The 24914-nt window shown below is 37.3% G+C and overlaps 1 protein-coding gene across 11 annotated transcripts in view; it reads right to left on the minus strand.

Annotated features, from left to right (window-relative positions):
* Window positions 1-2890: 2890 nt before the first annotated feature.
* Window positions 2891-24914, minus strand: part of l(2)k01209 (lethal (2) k01209) — a 30805-nt gene continuing 8781 nt past the window's right edge. For 8 of the 11 annotated variants that reach the window (XM_071671507.1, XM_071671509.1, XM_071671505.1 and 5 more), the window contains 10 exons: window positions 24540-24704; window positions 22252-22358; window positions 18294-18464; window positions 17738-17809; window positions 16907-17068; window positions 15500-15589; window positions 14432-14641; window positions 9272-9460; window positions 7691-7856; window positions 2891-6147 (listed from right to left, as the gene is read on the minus strand). In XM_071671507.1, the coding sequence (XP_071527608.1) occupies window positions 6002-6147; window positions 7691-7856; window positions 9272-9460; window positions 14432-14641; window positions 15500-15589; window positions 16907-17068; window positions 17738-17809; window positions 18294-18464; window positions 22252-22358; window positions 24540-24704 (1478 nt within the window). In that variant the 3' untranslated portion in view covers window positions 2891-6001. The remainder of the gene's footprint in view (window positions 6148-7690; window positions 7857-9271; window positions 9461-14431; window positions 14642-15499; window positions 15590-16906; window positions 17069-17737; window positions 17810-18293; window positions 18465-22251; window positions 22359-24539; window positions 24705-24914) is intronic. The other 3 variants (XM_071671514.1, XM_071671506.1, XM_071671504.1) reach the window with 1 other exon arrangement.

Genomic DNA, 24914 nt, shown 5'->3' on the forward strand with positions numbered 1-24914 from the left:
TGGCGATGGGAATAAATAAAGGCAGACAGTATGAATTATGTACATGTGTATATATGTATATGTCTGTGTGTGTATATATATGTGTACATTGAGATGTGTAGGTATGTATATTTGCGTGTGTGGACGTGTATGTATATACATGTGTATGTGGGTGGGTTGGGCCATTCTTTCGTCTGTTTCCTTGCGCTACCTCGCTAATGCGGGAGACAGCGACAAAGCAAATAAAAAAATATAATATATATATATATATATATATATATAGGGGACAAAGAATACTTCCCACGTATTCCCTGCGTGTCGTAAAAGGCGACTAAAAGGGGAGGGAGCGGGGGGCTGGAAATCCTCCCCTCTCGTTTTTTTTTTTTTTTTTTTTTAATTTTCCAAAGAAGGAACAGAGAATTGGGCCAGGTGAGGGTATTCCCTCAAAGGCCCAGTCCTCTGTTCTTAACGCTACCTCGCTAATGCGGGAAATGGCGAACAGTTTGAAAGAGAGAATATATATATATATATATATATATATATATATATATATATATATATATATATATACGATTAAAGAAGAAAAAAAAAGAGAGGAGGATTTCCAGCCCCCCCCCACTCCATATATATATATATATATATATATATATATGTTTTGTTTTTTTTTCTTTCATACTATTCGCCATTTCCCGCATCAGCGAGGTAGCGTTAAGAACAGAGGACTGGGCCTTTGGGGGAACATCCCCACCTAGCCCCCTTCTCCGCTCCTTCTTTTGGAAAATTAAAAAAAAAGTGAGGGGAGGATTTCCAGACCCCGCTCCCTCCCCTTTTAGTCGCCTTCAATGACACGCAGGGAATACGTGGAAAGTATTCTTTCTCCCCTATCCCCAGGGATATATATATATATATATATATATATATATATATATATATATATATATATATATATATATATATATATATATATATATATCCCCCTTCTCCCCTATCCCTGGGGACAGGGGAGAAAGAATACTTCCCACGTATTCCCTGTGTGCCGTAGAAGGCGACTAAAAGGGGAAGGAGTGGGTGGCAAGAAATCCTCCCCTCTCTTTTTTTTTGATTTTCCAAAAGAAGGAACAGAGAAGGGGGCCAGGTGAGGATATTCCCTCAAAGGCCCAGTCCTTTGTTCTTAATGCTACCTCACTGACGCGGGAAATGGCAGATAGTATGAAAGGAATATATATATACATATATTCGAACGTATAGTACACCTTACTGGGGATTGATCCCGACATGGATCAAGGAACTGATCCCGACATCTCACTACTGTCGGATGTCTGGGAGCTGACTCCGAAATCTCACTAATGTTGGATGGCCGAGCGTCGTCCCGAATCCTCACCACTGTTGGTGGTGCAGGAACTAGACTCTGACGCCTCATTCGTTTGGGGGTGGAGGTGACCCAAACTCGTCGCCAACTAGTGTTGGAAGGCAAGGGAGCGTGAACCCCGATTCCTCACTAGTGCTAAACTTTTTCCTACTCATAAGAAGAAAGAAAAAAGACACTCACTGTGGTGGAAGAACTTTTCATTTGAAATGTTTTATATTCCATATTTTCCCGCCGGTCTGAGTGTAACAACTTAAGTGAAAATAATCTAAGAAGGTCGTTTCTTTTCTCTGATATATCTTTACGAAAATTAAACCATTTATTGCAGAGAAGTTTATGTGAAAACTCTTTAAACTTTTTTAATTATGATGTATGGTAAATGCCTTATATAAAGAAAACTTAGCTTGGGCAGAACACATCACTTGTTTGCCTTAATACATTACAGGCCATCCTAAAAAGATGGATCGAATAGGCGAGATGGAGGCAACATTGTTGCCCATCATCTTGTTTCATGAGTTACAGTTTCCAGCACCAGCTACAGCATGGACAGAAACTTTGAATGCTATTGTTAGTTTATGAGTACAAAAGAAGTGCTTCTATCCCATTCGCTATAGGGTCGTAGATGTAATGAGAGTGTGTACAGTCTTATAATTTTCTTCAGGACCTGGTGGTTATAACTTAGTGTTTATGGCCTTAATTACCCTAGTGTTTATGGCCTTAATTACCCTGGTAGTCAATCGGCCTAATAACCAGCCAATCATCTCGCAACGCGTCCTGTCAATCTCTCTCCCCTTCCTCAACTCCTCTCTTTCTCTTTCTGTCCAGTATTCTTCCCCATCCTCCTGCTTTAAACCCTCTCTCCTTCCTCACATACCCTCCATGTTCCTCCTTTCTCCCAGTCCTCTACTCCTATTCCATCCTGCCGGCCTACAACCATGCATCATAACTCAGCATAACACTCACATAACACATAGGCATCACACAAGTATCACTGCTGTTACTGCTTTGATGGGTTTTGATAATGCCTTCAGACTACCACCCACTACCACCATTGCTCAGCCAACGGTACCCCAACACAGCATCAGCTGTATTTGAATAAGTGGAAAGTTGCAAACTGATCGGGAAGTTAGTAATTCACTTTTGTGCTTTAGAAGTTTTCAGCCAACTTCCAGAATTCATCTAGAAAAGGATTCGTGTTTCTAAACACGTCCTTGCACATGTACAAATTTACTTTGTTGTTTTACTCTATGCTATGGTCATGACAGCTAGAGAGTGGATGTGAGCAAATGAAGCCATTCTTTGTCTGCTCCCACAGAGGAAATGGCAGACTAGTATAAAAAACAATTCATTTTCTGGAATACATTTGATAAAGTCTCATCACCATAAAGTTGGTTGTCAACAGATCATGCTGAGTCCTAAGGCCCTCTGAGTACCTCTGGCTGGCAAGATCAGGGTGACACCCTGATCAGAAGCCAAAGAGAATGAAATCCCCAGAAATTCCTCAATTACTGTAGTTTACAGGGAACCAATGATACTTCTTCCAGCATTCTTTTACTTTTTTAATAATTACCTCTTTACAACTTTTTTAAACAAGTAATTAAGATAAAACTTTAGCTGATATTTTCTTTCTGTCAGCAATTAATTTTTAAGGATAACCCTGACTCATCAGCACATACTTTTTTATCTATATTTCAATACTTCACATCAGCATATCAAAACTGTACAGTAAATCAGGGACAGTCAGCTTCATCTGTGACCCTCTATAACTACTGTCATCAGTTTCCAAATACCATTCTTAAAAACTAAAACTTCTAAAATTTTCTGCTACTTCTAAACTGTCAACATTATGGCACAGACTCTTATCATCCTACAGTAACCAGCTCATTTCTTACCTGCCTATGTTCTGTCATTTAAGGAAAGTTCTACCAATTACATTTAACAAAAAACAGGTTATCGTGTACAACAGATTATCCGTAATATCCTTTGACATTTCTGGCAGCGGTTATTGCATCCCCCACATTTCGTCTTCCTGCTACAATATAACTATGATATATCAATGATCTTTCTTTAACAGTAATGACCAATCATTAAATATTGAATTGCAGACTGGTAAAATTTCATGATGTATATTTTTCTCCTTTTAAAGACAGGCAGAAACACAAAATAAAGATAGTAGCTCCAACATATCTTTCTGCAGAGGGCTGCAGACTTGATAATATAAAGATATCAGAATAAAAAAGTTACAGAATGCCAATGTTAGGCCTAAAGAAATAAATGGGAGGTTATGGACATACCTGGATGAAGATAATAATATCATATCCCTTTAACCATTTGAAGAACTGATGTGATAAATAACCCTGTACCTTATTGTATTCAACAAAACAAATATGAAATCAAGGGTAATTTAGAATATACCTTTAATAAGGTTCAATAATTGTAAATAAATGATTCTCAGGTTGTCCTAATCATTTACACTGCTTCCTTATTTTTCGTGAGGATGCAGCTTTTCAAGATAGAACAGTTAGTTTAGTCCAGGGTCTTTGACATTAAAATTATTAGTCCTGCAAGGACATAGCATATGCTACCCACTAATGATGCCCAGCACCAAGATATAACATGGAGAAAAATCCCACTATGCTATGATACCAAGAATTCTTTGGATGAACATTGATAAGAAGAATAAATTTCCCTCTGTAACAATAAATGTATAGTGTACACTGACTCTTATTAAGTATAAGGCAAATATCTAACAACAAACACTCATTCTCAAGATAAAATCACTGAGTGTGGCATTTTGAAATCCTAAAGCAAAGTAGTTTACACAGTAAAATTCTCATTTTCTCAGTCAGAAACTCGTTCATACAGAAAGCCATAAAAAAGTTCACAGTTTTTTATATGATCCACATTGGTTCATACTTAATGTTGTCATTTCATACAGAATGTTATGCCTGCATTCATATCTTAAAGCACTTAATAATATTCCTGGGTGTGTTTAAAGATTCTAGGCTATTTCTTAAGAAAACAAGATAGTGCAAAAGCATCTTACTTGGGTCTGTCTTCACTAGGGCAGGGTACTGATGAACTATTTTCATTCTAGTGTACCAATACTGACATGCTAAACCAACCTACTGTAAATATGCACATAATATTTTACACACCACAAACTACAGTACGAATGAATGGTATTCTGAAAGCTTCTCAGTCAGAAATAAACAAGACAGCAATTAAAAACCAAACATTTTTATAGTATGAAACTGCATTTGAATCACTAAGAGACATGACACAAAAGACATTTCCAGGAACAGTATCACTTTTTTAAATCAGTTCTTTGGTAAGATAAAGATAGAAGATTATGCACTTTATCAATTATTTTTGAAACTTGGCTAGTACTACACTCACCAGTAATACTAATCTGTAACAGTACCTTACCGCCTAATCTGTAACAGTACCATACCAGCTAATCTGTTCATGATAATTCTCACTTTCTGTGAAGTATTGATATTTAGTTTATAGATTTAAAATACTTAGAGAAGAAATCAAAAGCATTTCTTTAAGATTAAAGACAGCAAATTCTTGTGTATCTAAGAGTACCATTTTCATGAGAAAGGTGACATTACACAGCAAGATGTTTTGCTTTACAAGCTACCCTTAAAAAAATCTTTCATGGTTCAAAGTAAAACTAACTATGCAAAATTGGCAAGCATCTTAAAAAATGATATTTGCACCAAAGGTATAAAGAATCATGATTTGTTATGATCAATGAAAAAAATCCCATGATGAGCCTTATGTTCAGTTGATGAGGTAACAACTAAGAGGCCACCTATCCTCATTTCCATGCACAAATTTTGGTTGTAAGAATACCTCAGTTAATGTCCGCACAAGTTCATATACAGCTAAACATACATACATGGATTTTTTAGATTATACTGATTAATACTGGCTGTCCTGTGCTGGGATTAATGGATGACAGATGGACAACTGAAAGATGATGGATAGGTGAATGAATAGTAAGTACAGTATCTCAAGAAAACCTCTTCTTACTCTGTTAGCTGATTAAACATTAATAAAACTGAAATCATAGTAAAGAACATAAAAATTAAATTTTTATTGTATAAAAAGATAGTACAACATAAAATTACCAGAACATAGCTTGAAGAAAATGTATGTACAAGTAAAGCCAATTAGTCTCCCAGTTATACTGTAAATATACATCATATGATGAATTAATGACAAAAATGCCAATTAAGTCCCAGTTTAGAAATGCATTTTCACAAATTATGAAGGTATAACCATCCTTTTTCACCATGGAGTGGTATCCCCAAAACTGAGAAGGGTCAATGATCAGTTCTATGCATGCCACTTTTCAACCTTGCATGGTCTCATAACTGAAATGAACTTAGATTTACTGCGTTACCTCTACAAAACAATCTTTCCTTTAGTAGATATAAATTTTCATGTTTGTCATTCACAGTTTTTCTTTACAGTATCAGTAGACCATTGCTCCTGGTTAATAGTAATTTAGTAGATGTTTCACTAAAATACCTTTACACTCATTAATGGGACAAACAGCAACTAAATGAAATGTGTTTTCACATATCACTTGTACATGGATGGAATTCCCTTATGATAAAGATGACTAATGATTTTGAAGTCGCCTTATAGATCAGATGGTTCTGTACCGAAATATCTGTCACCAAAATTGCCAATACCAGGTACAATATAGAATTTCTCATTGACACATGGGTCAATTGCAGTGGTCACTATTCTAACCTTTGGAAAGGCATAGGCAATGTTGTGGACACCTGTAATAAAAAATGTAAAAATGTTTACAGTAGTTGTACAAGTCTATGTACCTAACTTTTAATGTCTTTATCTGTCTATTTACATATCTGTCTATATCTATATTCATTTATGTTTGCTTTTTGATATTTGCTATTTCCCAACAGGAATAGACAAATAATGGCCTCATTTATTACAATTCACTCTCTCACTGTCATGTATAAAGCATCAAAAGCAAAGCTCCCTATCTAAAGACAAGCCTACAGACCTCTCTGTAACTGCCTTTGACCATTTCAAGTGCCCTGGTTAAGCCCCATGATAATTCATTGTTCCAACTTTCTCAATCGCATGCACACCTCACACCCTCCTTGCATATTCGGACCCCAATTTCTCTCCAACCTTCCATTTCAACTTTGGTCTCCTTCTCCTTGGTTCCTTTACTCATGTGACATGTATCTTCTCCTTATTCATCCTTCCTACATGTGTCTAAACCATTTCAGCACATCCCTCTCAGCTCTCTCAACCATACTTTTTTTATTGCCACACCTCTATCTTACCCTATCATTTCTTTCTCTGTCAACCCTCCTCACGTCATATATTGTCCTAAAGGATTTCATTTCCAGAACATTCCCCCTCTTTTGTACTTCACACACACAATACACACCTTTATCACAGACTTATTTTGTACCTTGAACACACCCTTACCCTTTTCTGTCCCTGTCAGATGTACGCTTATAGTAAGTAGCATATGTTACACCTTCCTCAAAACATTTCTGTCAACCATATCATTCATTTTTGCCACATAATATTCCTTCTCTTCTTCTAATATTTCTCACTTTGATTCTTCAAAGCATACACTTGATCCATGTATCCTTCACTACTTATGAAGCTACACTGTTTTTCTCCACTCTGATGAACTGTGAATGCCACCACCCTCTTAGTCACCACTCTACCATACATATTACTAAGTATACTTAACAAACTTATACTACTCTTATTTGAACATTCATGTTTGTTACCCTTGCCTGTAAACAATGGCACTATACAGGCATTCCTCAAATCCTCAAGCACCTCAGCATGAGCTATACATAAAATGAAAATCCCAACTAACCAGTCAATACCAGTGTCACCCCTATCGTTGAGAAATTCATCTGCAGTCCCCTCCACTTTGCAAAATTCATCAAACGTTCATCAAACCACTTGCCATGATTCACTTGTGTCACATATTTATTTATCCCAAACACCCCATATCTGCCATTCAAAAACACATTCAAACACCCTTAAATACTCACTCCATCTCCTCCTCACTTCTTTGCATGTTACCACTCTCTCATCTGCTCCCTTCATTGATGCTGTTGCTTCCTTCTATTGTTCACCTCTTTCCAAAACATTCTTTTATTCTCCTTGGTTTGACAAAACTCTAACCCCAATTCTCATTTGCCCTGTTTTTCACCCTCTGCACTCTTGTGACATCCTGCCCTTATCTTCTTAAAAGAGTAAGTTAACATTTACTCATCATTAACCCACTATATTCACAGTTTAAACCTTGTGGTCATAAAAACTTACCCTGCTCTGTCATAAGGAGGGAGCATAGAGATATATGTTCCTCTGTCACTTCATGATCCAACAGGACACGGATCGCCATGATAGCTGCTGCTCCAGTGGCTACTGTGGCATCCATCAGGAAAATGTGGTAGTCCTTGATATCCTTTGGCAGTCTCAGATAGTATAGCTGCACACAGAAATTGAAATTTTAATCTTGATGAATTAATGTCACAAAATAACACTGGTTACATTGATGAACTAAGATCAATTTTGGTTTTACAAAGCCCACAATGTAGGTTATAGGGTAGATTAAGTTATTTAATCTAAGTTAATCCTTTTCATAAAAAGCAAAGCTGAAGTAAAACTTAAACAGTAGTTATGGGTTTATTTTTCTCATTTCTTTAATTGTTGGGAAACATATGATATGAGATGATTTTCATTAGTATCTGATTTAGGTTTTCAAATTATGACCAAGCTGAAGCAAGATTTAAACTGTAGTTATGGGTTTATTTCTCTCTTTTCTTTAATTGCTAGGAAACATATATGAAAAGATTTTCATTAGTATCTTATTTAAGGTTTTCAAGTCATGACCAATGTTAATTTGAAGATTAAAGAGTAACTCCCTATGATGGATGACAGACAGACCGAGAGAAAACAGATGGGTGATGACAGAGGAATAAACAACTCCAGTGTCTACCATGATATATAGATGACACAACTAGTCCTATGCATCTTATGTCATTTTCTTCTTTAGATGCCGGGAAACCCCTGTGCTATATAAATTTTCATGGTCAAAGTTTGAAATTTTTTTTTGAATTATGAGGTAATAATATACAAAGAAGAACTATGGGTCTAATGACATTCAGTTCTTACAAGGGAGGTTAAGTTCCAAATTAAACCTTTTCATAAGTGGCATAACTCAGGGAAAACCCAAAGTAAAGTTATGGATCATGTCATTAAATTCATCAGGTACTGGACAACACTTTTATAAAATTTAATGAGCGTCTAAGGTAGTTTTCAAGTTGTTGGCAACTTTAATATGAAGGTTATTGAGTGACTTCCAAAAAAAACCATGGATAGACAGACAACAAAAAGATGGGCAATGCTGACAGTGTGACACATAAACCTCCTACATCTGATTTTGCCCTACATCTCAAAAATTACCTAGCCTGATTGTCATATCTCTTTTACCTAATAGCTTCACATTTCTCACTGTCTCTCATAAGTCAGTCATTTTTAAAATCCTACTACCAAAAGGATAATCTCATTTTACTATGTGCCCTTTCAGATAATTTCTTTGATAGGATTTAAACAAGACAAGTCAATGCAGCAGCATACATTAATTTCTTTTTATAATGAAAATATACAAAATTTCATCATCTGATGGAGCTTTCTCCTTACATCAGTCCAATTAGGCGAAGAATTCGGATGAATGAGTAACTAGTTACATACATACATCAACCACATCAACTGACCTTTTCCAGCACTAAGGATAAAACTGTGGCACTAGCAGCTAATTCGGTTTTATACACCCCAGTCAGGATATTCTCTTCTGTATTATTAATTAAAGGTGACCATAAATACAGAATTAAATGTTCATACCTCAGGTTCACCAGTGTCCAGGTTAGTCTGAATAAGAATCTTGCCAATTCTGACATCCTTTAGAACCTCACAAAGAGCATTCTCCATGGTTTCTCCTGCTCGCAGTATGGACACACCACAGATTTTCTCTGTTGCAATACGTTTACCCTCATAAGGAATGCCTTGCGGTGTTTCGACCGTCACGTCCTGCTTGAAAGTGAAAGATAGCAGTTAGGTCTGAATTCCTCCTGTCCCTGCCTGTATCATACTCAAAATACTTTATGAAGTATTTTGTAATGATTCAGTATCTGTTGTCACTTGTCACCACTTGCTTGTATGAAGAAATAATGCTTGAAATGAAAGCAGGCTGCTTAAGCAAATATACATAAATGGGACAGTTTAGGCTGACAAGAAAATAAATGGCAAAGATGGAGGCAAAAGTGACAATATAAGACAGAAAAATGGAAAAGAGTAGTCATTGACTGGGATTTCAAAATGCGCCATACCATGAAGTTGGCTGCAATAATGATAGTTAAGGAGAGTGGCTTTGTTGGCTTTGTGTGAAGAATTTGAAGAAGATAATGCCTAGGAAGAAAATTATAGCATATATAAGAGTACACCACCACTTTAGCCATCCTAAGAGAAAGGATATATAAATCTTTTGACTTGATTTACTTTTCTGCCCCAGAAACCCTTTCTCAGGGGCTCCTAAAGTGCACAGGACTCCATCCATTTCCACTAGGCAGGTCCACAGGTCAAGAAGTGTAGTGATGTTTGAACATCTTTGCGAGGAGAGTGTAGACAACTGAGGAGTAAGTGTTCAGTGTCTTCAGTGTGGCAGCTGTATCTTTGGCATAATAAGTCTTCAGATATGTTGAATCAGCATTAGCAGATTTGAAAAGATGGGGGAGTGTCCAGACTGCAGACAAGAAAATGTAACTTGTAAATGCCTGGAGAATGTAATTTTGATGGGCATACATCTGGCTGAGTGGGGCCCAAGGCTGAGTTTGGGGGTGGATGTTTAGAGCTTGCTGAGTTATTACTGTGTGTACATGCTCAGCCAGTCTTTTTTTTGGTGTGGGGGGAGGAGTGTCTGTGAGTACAGGTTGATGAAGTGTGTAGAAAGGATGAGTATTGTGTTTCTACCTGGAGGATTACTGGTTAGCAATTGTTTGTTTGGGTGGAGTTGTGTGAATCTCCTTTCATATGCTAAAGAACTCTCAGTAACATCACAGCACTCTGACACTACCCAGTAAACATTAAACACGCAACACTATGTAAGGCATTTAGAACACTGGCTCATGCAAAACAGAATGTCTGCATCTCTACAGAAATCTACCATCACCCTCTTAACCCCTAATAAAATGAAAATCCAACCTGTGCTCCTATCACCCTGAAAGGTCAGCCAGTTTCACTAACAAAACTCCAGCCATTCTGGCTATCACATATGACAAACATGATATTCACTCCCTACACAAAACACATCAACACAAAGGTCATAAACACACCAGTGCCCTCAGGTAACTTAACAGTACCAGATTTGTACATGAGAAAGGATTCTTTGTATCCTTAACCAAAAATTCATCCATTCCTCCCTAAACTGTGCCTCACCACATGGTCATGCACCGTGTCAAAAGTAAATATAGTAGAACTGCAAAACATGCAAAACAAAGTGCTTAAAAAAATGACAATGCAGAAAAATAACTGGCTGCCTAGCAACCATAAACATTCAGCACATTGAAACAATCTCACATTAATATATTTAGCTCTCACTTCATTGCAAGAGCACTAGACCCTTCCCATCCAAACTAGTCCATAACCAACCACTAATGCCAAAATAGAATTAGAAAGCTTACCCTTGCTTCAGAGTTCAGCAACCTGTACTTAAAGATTCCCCTCCTCCCCCAACAAACATAACAACAACAAATTATACAGACCTATATAACCTGGTGAGAACTAAACAACCACCCTTTACACCCAATCTTAAACATAAGTTCACCATATGTACACCCATTGGAAACTACAAAACCCAGGTATGTATGACTTGTCCTTTCTCACCTATGGTCTGGACACCACACAAGATGCCTCATGGCCAATATGCAACTTTCACCTTGAAGACACCAAACACTTACTTTTGAATTTTCCTGTGCTCATCCCATGAAGATATGCATGCAACACTAAATTTTTTTACCTATGGTCCACCTGATGAAAGGCATGGCTGGCTTCTTGAGTGCTGCATGAGCCCCAGAGAAGGGGACCCTATGGTCAGAAGGAAAAGATATACCTTTACCCTTCTGCAGTAATCAGGAAGCCAGCCACTTTAACCAGTAGGAACCACAGATCATAAAGTGTAATGATTATGTGTGTGTCTTTGTGGGGTGAGCATAGGCCACCTACAGCATTGTGTTCTGTATCTTCTTTGTGTAAGTTACATCTTGGGTATGAAGGGTCTCTTGATAAGGTGAATCACTACTTGGAAGGTTGAAGTGATGGATAATATCAAGAAAACAAATGCCATGCCTGAAAAAAACTGTCCTTTCAGTTGGGTATGCATGGTATAGTAGCATTTAAGACTAGGTTGGGAGAGTGGTTATACAATGATGAGTGGGTCATTTCAGGGTGTATACTTTTGTCAATGTCTTGTTTGTTGGACGAGGTGGGGAGGGAGATTTAAAGGTGTAGGTTGCTGAGGAGTGATGCAGATGTAAGTTTTAATTTCTACTGGGAAATTGATGGCTGATGAAATGGTTTTGTAGGGAAGGGTCTGTATACATACGACAGTTTTGGCCACCATGTTGTCAATAAAATAATGTGACATTTAATTATACAGAGAACTTTGTGTCTTATTGGGAATTTACATAATTTTTTCTTTGCCCCTATATGTTTGAGTTTGATCACCTATTGTATAAAGGCTCCTTATTGGGTTTAGGAACATAAATATCAGCTTTGCGAACATCCTTTTAAGCTTATCTAGCTGGCGTGATCATTCACTTATCAAGTTCATTGGCATGTATTATTTCCTCAGTTTTCCCTCTTAGAGATGTCTTGTATGCAACTACAGTAGTATTGCTTGAAAAAAATAGTTTGTTCATTAACACTGCCCATAATGATTGGCTTGGCAATAGTGCAATAATTTCCCTTACATTTTTAAGTTTCTGTGATCCTACCTGGCCTAAAGACCTTTGGTTACTTCTGATCCATACTGTCTCCTCTTGCCAGTATGAGATGCATCCATTACAGATTATTGTAAACTCACAAATGGGAGAACTATTCCCCCATTCCTTTTTGCTACTGATACGTATCACTGCTGTAATTCGCTTCTAGCACTTTGGTGTACATACAAATGAAACTGTCTCACATCTTTGGATTGATTAGCCTATCTACACTTTTTAGTCTATCTGGTAACACAGCCTTACAGATGAGATTAAAATGTCCGCTACCTTGGCCAACACGTGTGCTGTGATGGTCTCGTGTTTCAGAATCCTCATTTAATCTCTTCTTACTTTGTTATTCTTGCTGTTTGGTACAAGCAGCACTGGGATTCCATCATCACCTGTAGTAATAATAAGGCCTAAGTATTCTACAGGGCTATTTGGATTCAAAATTATCTATATTGATACGCCATCTTAGATGTGTCATGTCAGAATTTGTTTAGCATGCTTAAGACCCCATTCTATACTATGCCTAAATCTAAAGTGAGTTCATCATTTACACATACAAAGCACGCTTTGCAACTTTCTCTTAGACATTATGCAACGGTGTACGTCTTAGAAAAGTAATAAGGAGAAATAGAATAGCTACATTATGAGACAGTCCAGAATTGTGTTAACCCTTCCACTGAAAGCCATAATACTCACTAACTTCATGCTTTATATCCAAAAGGTGAGAATCAACCTTTAACCCTTTCATTCCTACTTATGTGAATTTGAACGGAAGGAACCTGGGGAAGTATAGTGTTTTAGATATCTGGAAGTGGACATGGCAGAGGATGTAACCATGGAAATCGAAGTCATAGGATGGGTAAGTGAGTCGAGGTTGTGGGGGTATCAAAGAGTATGTGGTGAGAAAGATCACTGGTTGTGAGGGTGAAGATGGGTATGTTTGAAGGTACAGTAGTCCTGATAATGATGTATAGATGCAAGGCAAGGGCCACAGACAAAAAGGTCTGGGAAAGGCTAGATGTGTTCAAAATTAAATATTTGAGGAGAGCTGATCAGATATGATACGGTAATAAAATTGTGTGGTAGCAACAAATAGTATGTTTGGAAGAAAAGAAGAGAGTGTGCTGGAATGGTCGGGACATATGTGAGAGGATGATTTAGAGGGTATGCATGTCAGAAGTGGAGGGAACAAGAAAGGCGAAATGAAAGAGGTGGAAGGATGGAGTAAGAGATACTTTGTGTTATTAGGGCCTGAACATGCAAGAGGGTGAGTGATGTGCAGGGAACAGAGCAAATTAGAGCAATATTAACGGGGTGACATGCTGTCAATGGGCTGAACTAGGGCATAGGAAGTAGTCAGGAGAAACCACATAAAGTTCTGTTGGGCTTGGCTGTGGATACGGGGGCAGTGGTTTTGGTGCATCATACATGATAGATAAAGAGTGGATGAAGCAAATAGGGCCAGTCTTTGTTCCTGGCACTACCTCAATACACAGGAAATGGGAACAGGTATTGGACATAAAACATTTTATCATTTTTTTCAGTTTTCCACATTCACCATGTAGTAAGGAAGCTCCAGTATCAGATGAAGAATAGCCCACTTTGCTCATATTTGCTCTTTAGCTGTCATGTTTAATAGACAGAATCCAGGGCCCTTGTCAACAGCCAAACCCCATAGATATGTCTTGTCGTTTCCTCTGGCCATGTCATATGCCCTGTTTCAGCCCAATGATAGAAAATTACCCCATGTATACCACATCATCCAAAGTCACTCTGTCCCATGCATGCCTCTCACCTTCCTGTGTGTGCAAACCGTGATAACTTAAAGCCTCTTTCACTCCACTCTTCCACCTCTTTCTTCTTCAGTCATCCTCTCCATAAGTCCAAACTATTGCATAATTTTCTTTTTTATGGAGATAAGCAAGTGTTATAGGTTAAAATCATTTTACCATACAGAAATCTCAAATGTTCCAAAATAATTTCAAGCAAAAATTAAGCAGTAAGCATCTCTGGTCCTTACCGTGAATGGTAAAAGTGTTAAGGCATGTTCAATGACGAGACGTATTAACCTTTTTGAATAGAATATAAATTCATCACGTGGTGTGTCCTTGTTACGAATGAATGTGTGGAGTCCACGAATTTGTGGTGTGGATGGCAGCAGATGGAGGGAATTTGGTCTCGACATACCAAAATTTGCATTGGCCAACTTCTCACGTAATTTGAAGCCTCGCTGAAAAAATAGACATTTACAATATATCTCATAAAAACAATAGTCTTACAATTATATCTTTATAGAACAATTTCATTAAAAAGTTTTAAAAAAAGGCAAACTTTTGATGGATTACAAGCAGAGGAATATACATACATATATACGAATCACCTGATTACTGTGTGGCCTTTGACAACTCAAGGATGGGCTGTTCTGATAACTGTTTATTTCCAGTATCTTGAACTGGCACATTTTAAGATAGGTTTTTCACTTCCAAAATGTAAAAATACTTTCCCTTGTCTCGTCTTTTTCCCTTTGATTAATTTCTCTTCATTTCAATTAATGCCCAGCTTTGATATGGACTTTTATCCATGAGTGGAGCTAAGAAAAAAAAAAATATGAAATTCATCTACAGAATGCATTGTATGTCTCTATTTCAGAGACAAGAGTGTAAACATTTGGGCTGGAATGGGGCCCTACAATGTAAAGGTTGATACACTTTGCACACATTCAAAATGCATTCTCCATGCAAAGCAGTGTTTTTCATGTTTTTCTTTTGAAAAAAAGATAGTTTCAGATCTTTTACTAAAGAGGAACCCATAAAGAAAATGTCTTAATATAGAATTTTACTACCATAATACTAAAAGTATATTGAGAGAGAAGAATATATAAGTGCAAGGGAAAGATCTCAGAATGGATAATGTAATTATTTCTGAGATATAGAAGATTATAAGCACTTTCAGCTTCTATCATTATGATGTATTAAGAATATTTATTTATTCTGAGAATAAATAGAGTATTCAGTTTACATGCTAACTTCAGTCTTTGTCAAGCACAACAGTTAGCACAAACTATGTTTGTCTAAATAAGCCAATTCACCTGTTGAAGTTGTGTCATGACATTCTGTGCAATAAGGTTAATAGCTACTTCATTTTCTCCTCCTCTTGGAACAATGATGTCTGCATGAACCTGTAAACATAAATATCGATGTCAGCTACTTCTCTGGTGAAAGTCAAAAGCTGTTTGATTAAACTTTACAATGTTCTGGTGAAAAATAAGTACTAATATGAATAAAAAACTATAACTTCCTTTGGACCAGGTCAGAAGGAAGAGGTACTATTAAGTCAGTGACAGTAAGGCTTCATATGTATGGTGGAAATTGTCATAGCTTAAATGATTGTAATAGGAACTTTTTTACCAAAAAATTAAACCTTTATTTACCATCAGTTTTCATTTTCTTAGCAGGATCTATCCTATGATTACCATAAAACAGGACATCAGTTTTTCTCTTGCACGCTACTATTTTAGAAATACTCATTTGTAATACTGTAACCTATTTTTACAATAGTATGGGGAATTCCATATTCATGGGATCTACATGCATAACTCAGACCTGAAACAAATTCTACATCATGCATACTCTGCACTACACTTTTTTCATTCAACAGAGTTTTTTCAGCATCCTAAATTTTTCTCCATTGTTTGACTTTACTCTTAACTTTTGTTGTCATGCCATCATTTTAACAGAAATTTACTCCTAATTGCCTAAACTAACTTACAGTTACCACTTCACCGTTCATATTGATAGTACATTGTAAAATTCCATCTCTTTCAAAATAAGAAGTTTTACTTTCACTCACACTCACTTTTAACATCCTCCTCATAAGTAAATTATCAGAGCAATGCACCATTCTATCCAACTCCTTCCCTGAGACACCTTAAAACATAGCATCAACTTTGACAACTTCTATCCCGTTCAATTATGAAATAGCACAATGCTGATATCATTACACCTTTCTCTTATCTTACACAGTACCCCACCCATAAAAGCAAGAAACAACCATGGTGACACCAGATGACCTTGATGCACTCTACATTTATTTCAAGCCAATCACTCATACCACTGTTTACTCTCATATATGTACTTCTTCCATCACGAAAGGTCTTAACATCATTCAGAAGTCTTCCATTTACATTATAATGAGTCACAACTTACCAAGAATCTTTCCAATTTAATATATCCTATGTCTCTCCTTTTCCATAAATACAACATATATTTTCTTTTTTCTAAAACTTCTCTCTTTAGCATTTAAGCACAAAGATTTGTTCTAAACACCCTCCTTCATTCATTTAACCCATGATGGTCTTCAACTATATGAGATTCAGAGATCCTTTAGATCTCTGAATCTCATATAGTTGAATGGGATGGACTTAGACTTGATAATCATTATGCTAACATAAACCTTTCCAAAAATGCTAAGGAATTCCACTTGTGTATCAACTTACCATAGATGGGGCAATATAGTAATCAAAGGCTGGTTTGACAAACTTGAAATATTGTTTTAGGACACCATCAAGCTCTCTTGCTCTTTCCGCAATATCTCTTTGTAGCCGTCTTACTAACCTCTCATCAGAATCAGTATCAACAAATACTTTCATGTCTAATAACTGGAAACAGATGTAAATATATAATTACAAATCAAAACTCTTTCCATCTTCGTACATGAATGATATTGTATTCAGTGAAATTATCAGAGAAATCCTGTTAATTTTCTGAACAGTCTTTATGAGGGGATACAGAGCTGATATATCTTAAACTTTTTCAAAATAGTGTATTATAAAAAAAAATATCTAACCCTTTCTCCATGACATATAAAATATATCCCAATCAATTCTGTATATAGACTACTATATTCTTATTTACCCCACAAATGTAAGAAAATTATACACATTACTGCAGTAATCTTATACTTCCCAGCAACCATGAAATGTATTTGTCATGTTTCTTACTATATAGACAGTTATATGACATAAGATCTTTTGTGCATTTAGTTTTTATTCATTTGTAAATTACAATTCTATGTCTTTGGAGTACCGTAGGCTTATAATAAAACATTTCTATCAATTTCTGTAAGACAATGAAAAGAATTGTCCTATGATTTTTTTGGTTTTTTAAAAATTCTAATTTTCTTGGTGTAATTTTACTACAAAGCATTTATGTCATTTATGTAAACATTAAATACAAAGTAAAATAAGTTATAAAAATAGCAACTAAAATTTTTTCTGGACAAATGAAAACCTACTTATGAAGCAAAAGGGATATAAATTTCAACAAACCTTTAATACATCAGGAGAGTAAAAAGCCAGAATTCCTTCAAAGATAATGACATTGGCTCCATACATAGTTTTCTGAAAAAGAAAGGCAGTGATCATGTGAGATTGTAATTAAAATTCTTTTTATACATTCTCTTCATCTAATGATTCAATAACGCATCCTTCTTGGATCTTAAATCAATACTTTGTTCGAATGTGTAATGATCACATACAAGCTGATGAGGGCTATAACTCAGGCAAAATCTACTTTTTTTTAGTAACTCACTACATTATTCCACATACCCATTTATTCCCATCCCATTTTTTTCTTATATTTCACACTCCTTTATATAGATAATTTCATTTTCTTTTATATCTCACTCCATCTTCCCACTCTGTATCTCCCTTCGGCTCCCTTTCTTATTCCAATACACTTCCCTTTGTTTATTGTATTCATTTTTGACTCCATGTAACAACCTGTTGCTTTTTCACTCTCTTTTTTCTTATTCCTTAAAAGGTTAGAATAATCAAAAGTATGATTACAATAACTTTAATGAGGCAATCCCGGACTAATACTCACAGTTTTGGTCTCCCGGGAATGTGTGAGAAAGTTGTATATTGGTACTTCAACTTTCTTGCCTTCCTTCAGTCTTACTAGTGTCTTTGCAACTAATTCAAAGTCAAAGGCATCAGGATGATCAAAATTGTATTCATTTCTTGCTGCCTCCTCATGCTGTTTTTCTGTTAATACCTACAACAGTGAAAAAAAACTTGACATGAAGTAAAATTAATATATATTCATATTTATTCATTTATTTTGCTTTGTCACTGTCTCCTGTGTTAGTGAGGTAGCACAAGGAAACAAACAAAAGAATGGCCCAACCCATCCACATACACATGTATATACATACACGTCCACACACGCAAATATACATACCTATACATCTCAACGTATACATATATATACACACACAGACATATACATATATACTCATGTACATAATTCATATTGTCTGCCTTTATTCATTCCCATCGCCACCCCGCCGCACATGAAATAACAACCCCCTCCCCCCACTTGTGCGTCAGGTAGCGCTAGGAAAGGACAACAAAGGCCACATTCTTTCACCCTCAGTCTCTAGCTGTCATGTATGATGCACTGAAAGCTCCCTTTCCACATCCAGGCCCCACAGAACTTTCCATGGTTTACCCCAGACACTTCACACGCCCTGGTTCAATCCATTGACAGCATGTCGACCCCAGTATACCACATCGTTCCAGTTCACTCTATTCCTTGCACACCTTTCACCCTCCTGCATGTTCAGGCCCCAATCACTCAAAATCTTTTTCACTCCATCTTTCCACCTCCAATTTGGTCTCCCACTTCTCCTTGTTCCCTCCACCTCTGACACACACACACACACACACACACACACACACACACAGATTTTTTTTATTATTATTTTGCTTTGTCGCTGTCTCTCGCGTTTGCGAGGTAGCGCAAGGAAACAGACGAAAGAAATGGCCCAACCCACCCCCATACACATGTATATACACACACGTCCACACACGCAAATATACATACATATTCATCTCAATGTACACATATATATACACACACAGACACATACATATATACCCATGCACACAATTCACACTGTCTGCCTTTATTCATTCCCATCACCACCTCGCCACACATGGAATACCATCCCCCTCCCCCCTCACATATATATATATATATGTATATATATATATATATATATATATATATGTGTACGTGTAGGAAGAGAGGAAAGTGATTGGTTCTCAGTGAATGTAGGTTTGCGGCAGGGGTGTGTGATGTCTCCATGGTTGTTTAATTTGTTTATGGATGGGGTTGTAAGGGAGGTAAATGCAAGAGTCCTGGAAAGAGGGGCAAGTATGAAGTCTGTTGGGGATGAGAGAGCTTGGGAAGTGAGTCAGTTGTTGTTCGCTGATGATACAGCGCTGGTGGCTGATTCATGTGAGAAACTGCAGAAGCTGGTGACTGAGTTTGGTAAAGTGTGTGGAAGAAGAAAGTTGAGAGTAAATGTGAATAAGAGCAAGGTTATTAGGTACAGTAGGGGTGAGGGTCAAGTCAATTGGGAGGTGAGTTTGAATGGAGAAAAACTGGAGGAAGTGAAGTGTTTTAGATATCTGGGAGTGGATCTGTCAGCGGATGGAACCATGGAAGCGGAAGTGGATCATAGGGTGGGGGAGGGGGCGAAAATTTTGGGAGCCTTGAAAAATGTGTGGAAGTCGAGAACATTATCTCGGAAAGCAAAAATGGGTATGTTTGAGGGAATAGTGGTTCCAACAATGTTGTATGGTTGCGAGGCGTGGGCTATGGATAGAGATGTGCGCAGGAGGATGGATGTGCTGGAAATGAGATGTTTGAGGACAATGTGTGGTGTGAGGTGGTTTGATCGAGTAAGTAACGTAAGGGTAAGAGAGATGTGTGGAAATAAAAAGAGCGTGGTTGAGAGAGCAGAAGAGGGTGTTTTGAAATGGTTTGGGCACATGGAGAGAATGAGTGAGGAGAGATTGACCAAGAGGATATATGTGTCGGAGGTGGAGGGAACGAGGAGAAGAGGGAGACCAAATTGGAGGTGGAAAGATGGAGTGAAAAAGATTTTGTGTGATCGGGGCCTGAACATGCAGGAGGGTGAAAGGAGGGCAAGAAATAGAGTGAATTGGAGTCATGTGGTATACAGGGGTTGACGTGCTGTCAGTGGATTGAAGCAAGGCATGTGAAGCGTCTGGGGTAAACCATGGAAAGCTGTGTAGGTATGTATATTTGCGTGTGTGGACGTGTGTATGTACATGTGTATGGGGGGGGGGGTTGGGCCATTTCTTTCGTCTGTTTCCTTGCGCTACCTCGCAAGCGCGGGAGACGGCGACAAAGTATAAAAAAAAAAAAAAAAAAAAAAAAAAAAATATATATATATATATATATATATATATATATATATATATATATATATATATATTTTTTTTTTTTTTTGCTTTGTCGCTGTCTCCCGCGTTTGCAAGGTAGCGCAAGGAAACAGACGAAAGAAATGGCCCAACCCATCCCCATACACATGTATATACATACGTCCACACATGCAAATATACACACCTACACAGCTTTCCATGGTTTACCCCAGACGCTTCACATGCCCTGATTCAATGCACTGACAGCACGTCAACCCCGGTACACCACATCGATCCAATTCACTCTATTCCTTGCCCTCCTTTCACCCTCCTGCATGTTCAGGCCCCAATCACACAAAATCTTTTTCACTCCATCTTTCCACCTCCAATTTGGTCTCGCACTTCTCCCCGTTCCCTCCACCTCCGACACACATATCCTCTTGGTCAATCTTTCCTCACTCATTCTCTCCATGTGCCCAAACCATTTCAAAACACCCTCTTCTGCTCTCTCAACCATATATATATCTATATATATATCTTTTTCTTTTTCTTTCATACTATTCGCCATTTCCCGTGTTAGCGAGGTAGCGTTAAGAACAGAGGACTGGGCCTTTGAGGGAATATCCTCATCTGGCCCCTTTCTCTGTTCCTTCTTTGAGAAAAACAAAAAAAAAAAAAAAAAAAAAAAAAAAACAAGAGGGGAGGATTTCCAGCCCCCCGCTCCCTTCCCTTTTAGTCGCCTTCTACGACACGCAGGGAATACGTGGGAAGTATTCTTTCTCCCCTATCCCAAGGGATAATATATATATATATATATATATATATATATATATATATATATATATTATTTTTTTTTTTTTACCTTTACTGTTCTGCCCCAAAAGTCCCTTCTATCCTTATGAGGCTCCTACAGCACTTAGGAAACTGACCACCTCCACCAGTTGGGACCATAGGTTATATAGTGTTGCGATGTGTGTGCGTCTTCTTGCAGAGAGTGCAGGGCAATTGAGTAGTGAGTGCTTGGTGTCTTCTTAATGGTATTGCATCATGGGCATGAATGGTCTTGATATATGTTGAAACAGTGTTAGTAATGTTGTAGTGATCAGTGATGAGAAGTAAGCAGGATAGTGTGACTCATGTTTGTCAAGGTAGTAGGATTTCTGATGGGTGTATGTCTGTTTGGCTGAAGTTTACAAATGACTTGGAAGGTCAATTCTTTAGTGCTTGTCTGGTTATTTCAGTGTGTATGTGTTTTGTCATTGTCATATTTCTTAAGGGTAAAGGGATTTGTAAGTTGAGGTAACTGAAGTGTGAGCAGAGGTATGTTTTATTTCTACTTGGGAGCTGGTGGTTAGTTATAGAGTGGATTGGGTGGGAGGGCTCTAGTGCTCTGCTATATGTGTGGACAGTTTTTGCCTGCCTGTGGCCACACCATGAATAGAACAGAACAGATGAAGTTGACCAAGGATAGTCTGCAGTCATCTGCAGCTATGCCTCATATACCTGGTTGTCCAACCTTTCAAGATCAAATATAACAAGCTGCAAACTACACAAAGTAGAGCACTCAGAAAAATCACATTCATGACTATGTAAACCCCATCACATACCTTATAGAATGAGTCAAGGGAAAGGAGGGTAACCCAAGGTACATCCAGTTCTTCAATTATTTTCCTTGCTACCGTGGTCTTCCCTGAGGCACTGCCACCACACACACCTCAAAGATAATGCTTGAAATAATGTTTTGTTCATTTATATGTTCAGAATTAGTTACTCAAGAGCGTACAAAACTGCATAGTCAAAGTCAAGGAATTACTATTAACAACACTACTAGTGTAATATATTCTTTTTCACTTTTAACCTTTATGTCAATTGCATGCATCTGATTTCATGTTTATTCCTATTAATGAAAATGATCGAATTTACCCCATGGTTTAGAAAAATGTTTCCCTCTGCCACACCTCCATGTGTACTGCCATCTGGTAAGTAACAATGAACCCAATGTTTATGTACAGGTGCCCATCTGACTGACCTCAGGCTAGGTTGCTTGATAGCTCTCTGTGTTTTTGAAGTTGATTTTGTTGACTTACTAGTGAATACTGTATATTGTATATTATGTACATATTCAGTATTGAAATATGTATCCTTTGATATAATGTTATGTTAGACATTTTGTAAGTTGCTGTTAAATGCCTATATGTGTTGTCAGTATTTACACTTTTTGCACTCTTGTTTCTTCATTCAGTCCATGTGTACAAAGTATGAGCTTGGACTTTTATTTGTAGGCAAGCTATGGTTGTTATATTTCACTATGATATTCATAAGCAAGTTTCATATCCTCTTCCAGGCATATACAGGCCAAATGTTAGTGATGGATGGGCTGCCTTCTGTAAGCAGCACAGCATGTAGTGTGTATTTACATTCAATTTGTCTATCTATCCATATCTCTAATGCCCATATCCTCCAGGAACTCCCTCAAGGTTGTGGCCATGGTAAAAGAGTCTCTATAACTGGTGAATCCAGTGCTGCTTCTTAGACTGTAGTGCCTCAACCTTAACAGGCTACTAGCAGGGGGCAACTCTAGTGTAGTGTTTCTAGAGGCTTCTACCTGATGTTCCTATTGACCATTTCTACCTAATGTTCCAACCTACTATCTCTACCTAACACTCAGTATGCATTCATAATACAGTGAAGGACATGCTAAAGCATACAGTGCTTCTGTACTGTATCTAATTTTGACCTGAAAAAATATGCACGTACAGATGTTAATGACATACCAGTAAACAAGCATTAAAGACAGTATTATACATCCTAGGGCTGAAGATTTCTTGCTCTCCTGAGGAACTCATCCCCATTCCATAAGACTGAGGCTTTTTGTCTTCACTAAAAATAATTTCTATAATATTCAGTTCCTTTAAGTTGCATTAATATTGTAAATCACAGGAAAGTTTGCTAAACTTTTTAAAAAATATGGAAAAGATTCATGTCGTTTACACTCAGTGAAACATCCAGTTTGACGGGGATGAGTGTGAGCTGAATGGGCTAATGAGAGTGCCACTGACCAATCACCCTACAAATATCAGGCAGTCAGCACTCAGTGTTCTCACAGGCAATAATCCCATAACCTAAAACTGTCTTTTTCTCCACTGTAACATTGACACCAGAACATCCAGGTTATGGAGAGCTCAGGATTTAGTGTCCAGGTTTCAGTTATTATTGTATCATAACAAATTATTATTATTATCACATCATTATTATTTTCATTATCATAAAAATTATGAATTTCATGGTCCTAATTCATAATGTCCCACAAGATTAACAACCTGAATGCTATTACATACATACAAACCTTATTCATGTTAACTCAGGTGAGTGCTTTTGTCCTTTGTGTTAATGAAAGCAAAAGACTAATGGACTATGCATAATGTAGTGCTTGCGATGAAGTATCTAAGGAAAAATAGCAGAAGACCATCAACAGAAGAATATACAAGGACAGTATCTATGATGAGCTGAACAAGTATTTTACTAACATGAACTGGTAGGCCGAGCGCAAAAGACCTTTAGTGTGACAGTCTTACAACAGATTTTGATAAGACCTGTGAGTGAGCTTGTTGTGAAAGTGGCAATAAAAAAGACTATCAGTGTAAAGAAGAAAGGCACCCTTCTTCTTTCAGTGCACCAATGAACATTATGAGCTGCTTAAGAGAAATGATTAATTAAAAAAAAAAAGCACTTCATGTTTCACTTTTAACACAATGAGTTTGGATTAAGGATTTGTTTGAGTGATTTTCAGAGGATGTTCTTAAGTACCTGATCCATTCCATGGAATTGGGAATGGATAGCGATGACGGATACACAGATACAGAAACATAAGTGAAGTATCGACAGTACAACTCACCAATAACAAACGGCTCAACTAGCTGTCCCTGACAGTCATACCAGGGTGGTCTACCAGCTGTATAAATGGTACGTCGTCGGCCCCTAAGAATTGGCTCTCTACTTCGAGATGGTTGTGACTGAGATGCTGTGCGCTGTCGACGGGTTCGAGGAGACCTCAAGGCACCTAATGTACAATATGAGAGAAGTCAATTTAATGAGTAAAATTACATGCAGGAATCATTGCCAAAAACTTGTCAAGTATTTATTCTAAACTTCCCTTATACATTAAAAGGACCCCAACCTTCATGGCCTAAGATCATCTAAAAACTCAGTGATGATCTTGATCTAACCTTATATTTTTCTAATATGACTTATTATATAAGTTCTTCCCCAC

This window comes from Panulirus ornatus, chromosome 16 (genome assembly GCF_036320965.1).
Source record: "Panulirus ornatus isolate Po-2019 chromosome 16, ASM3632096v1, whole genome shotgun sequence".
NCBI lineage: Eukaryota > Metazoa > Arthropoda > Malacostraca > Decapoda > Palinuridae > Panulirus > Panulirus ornatus.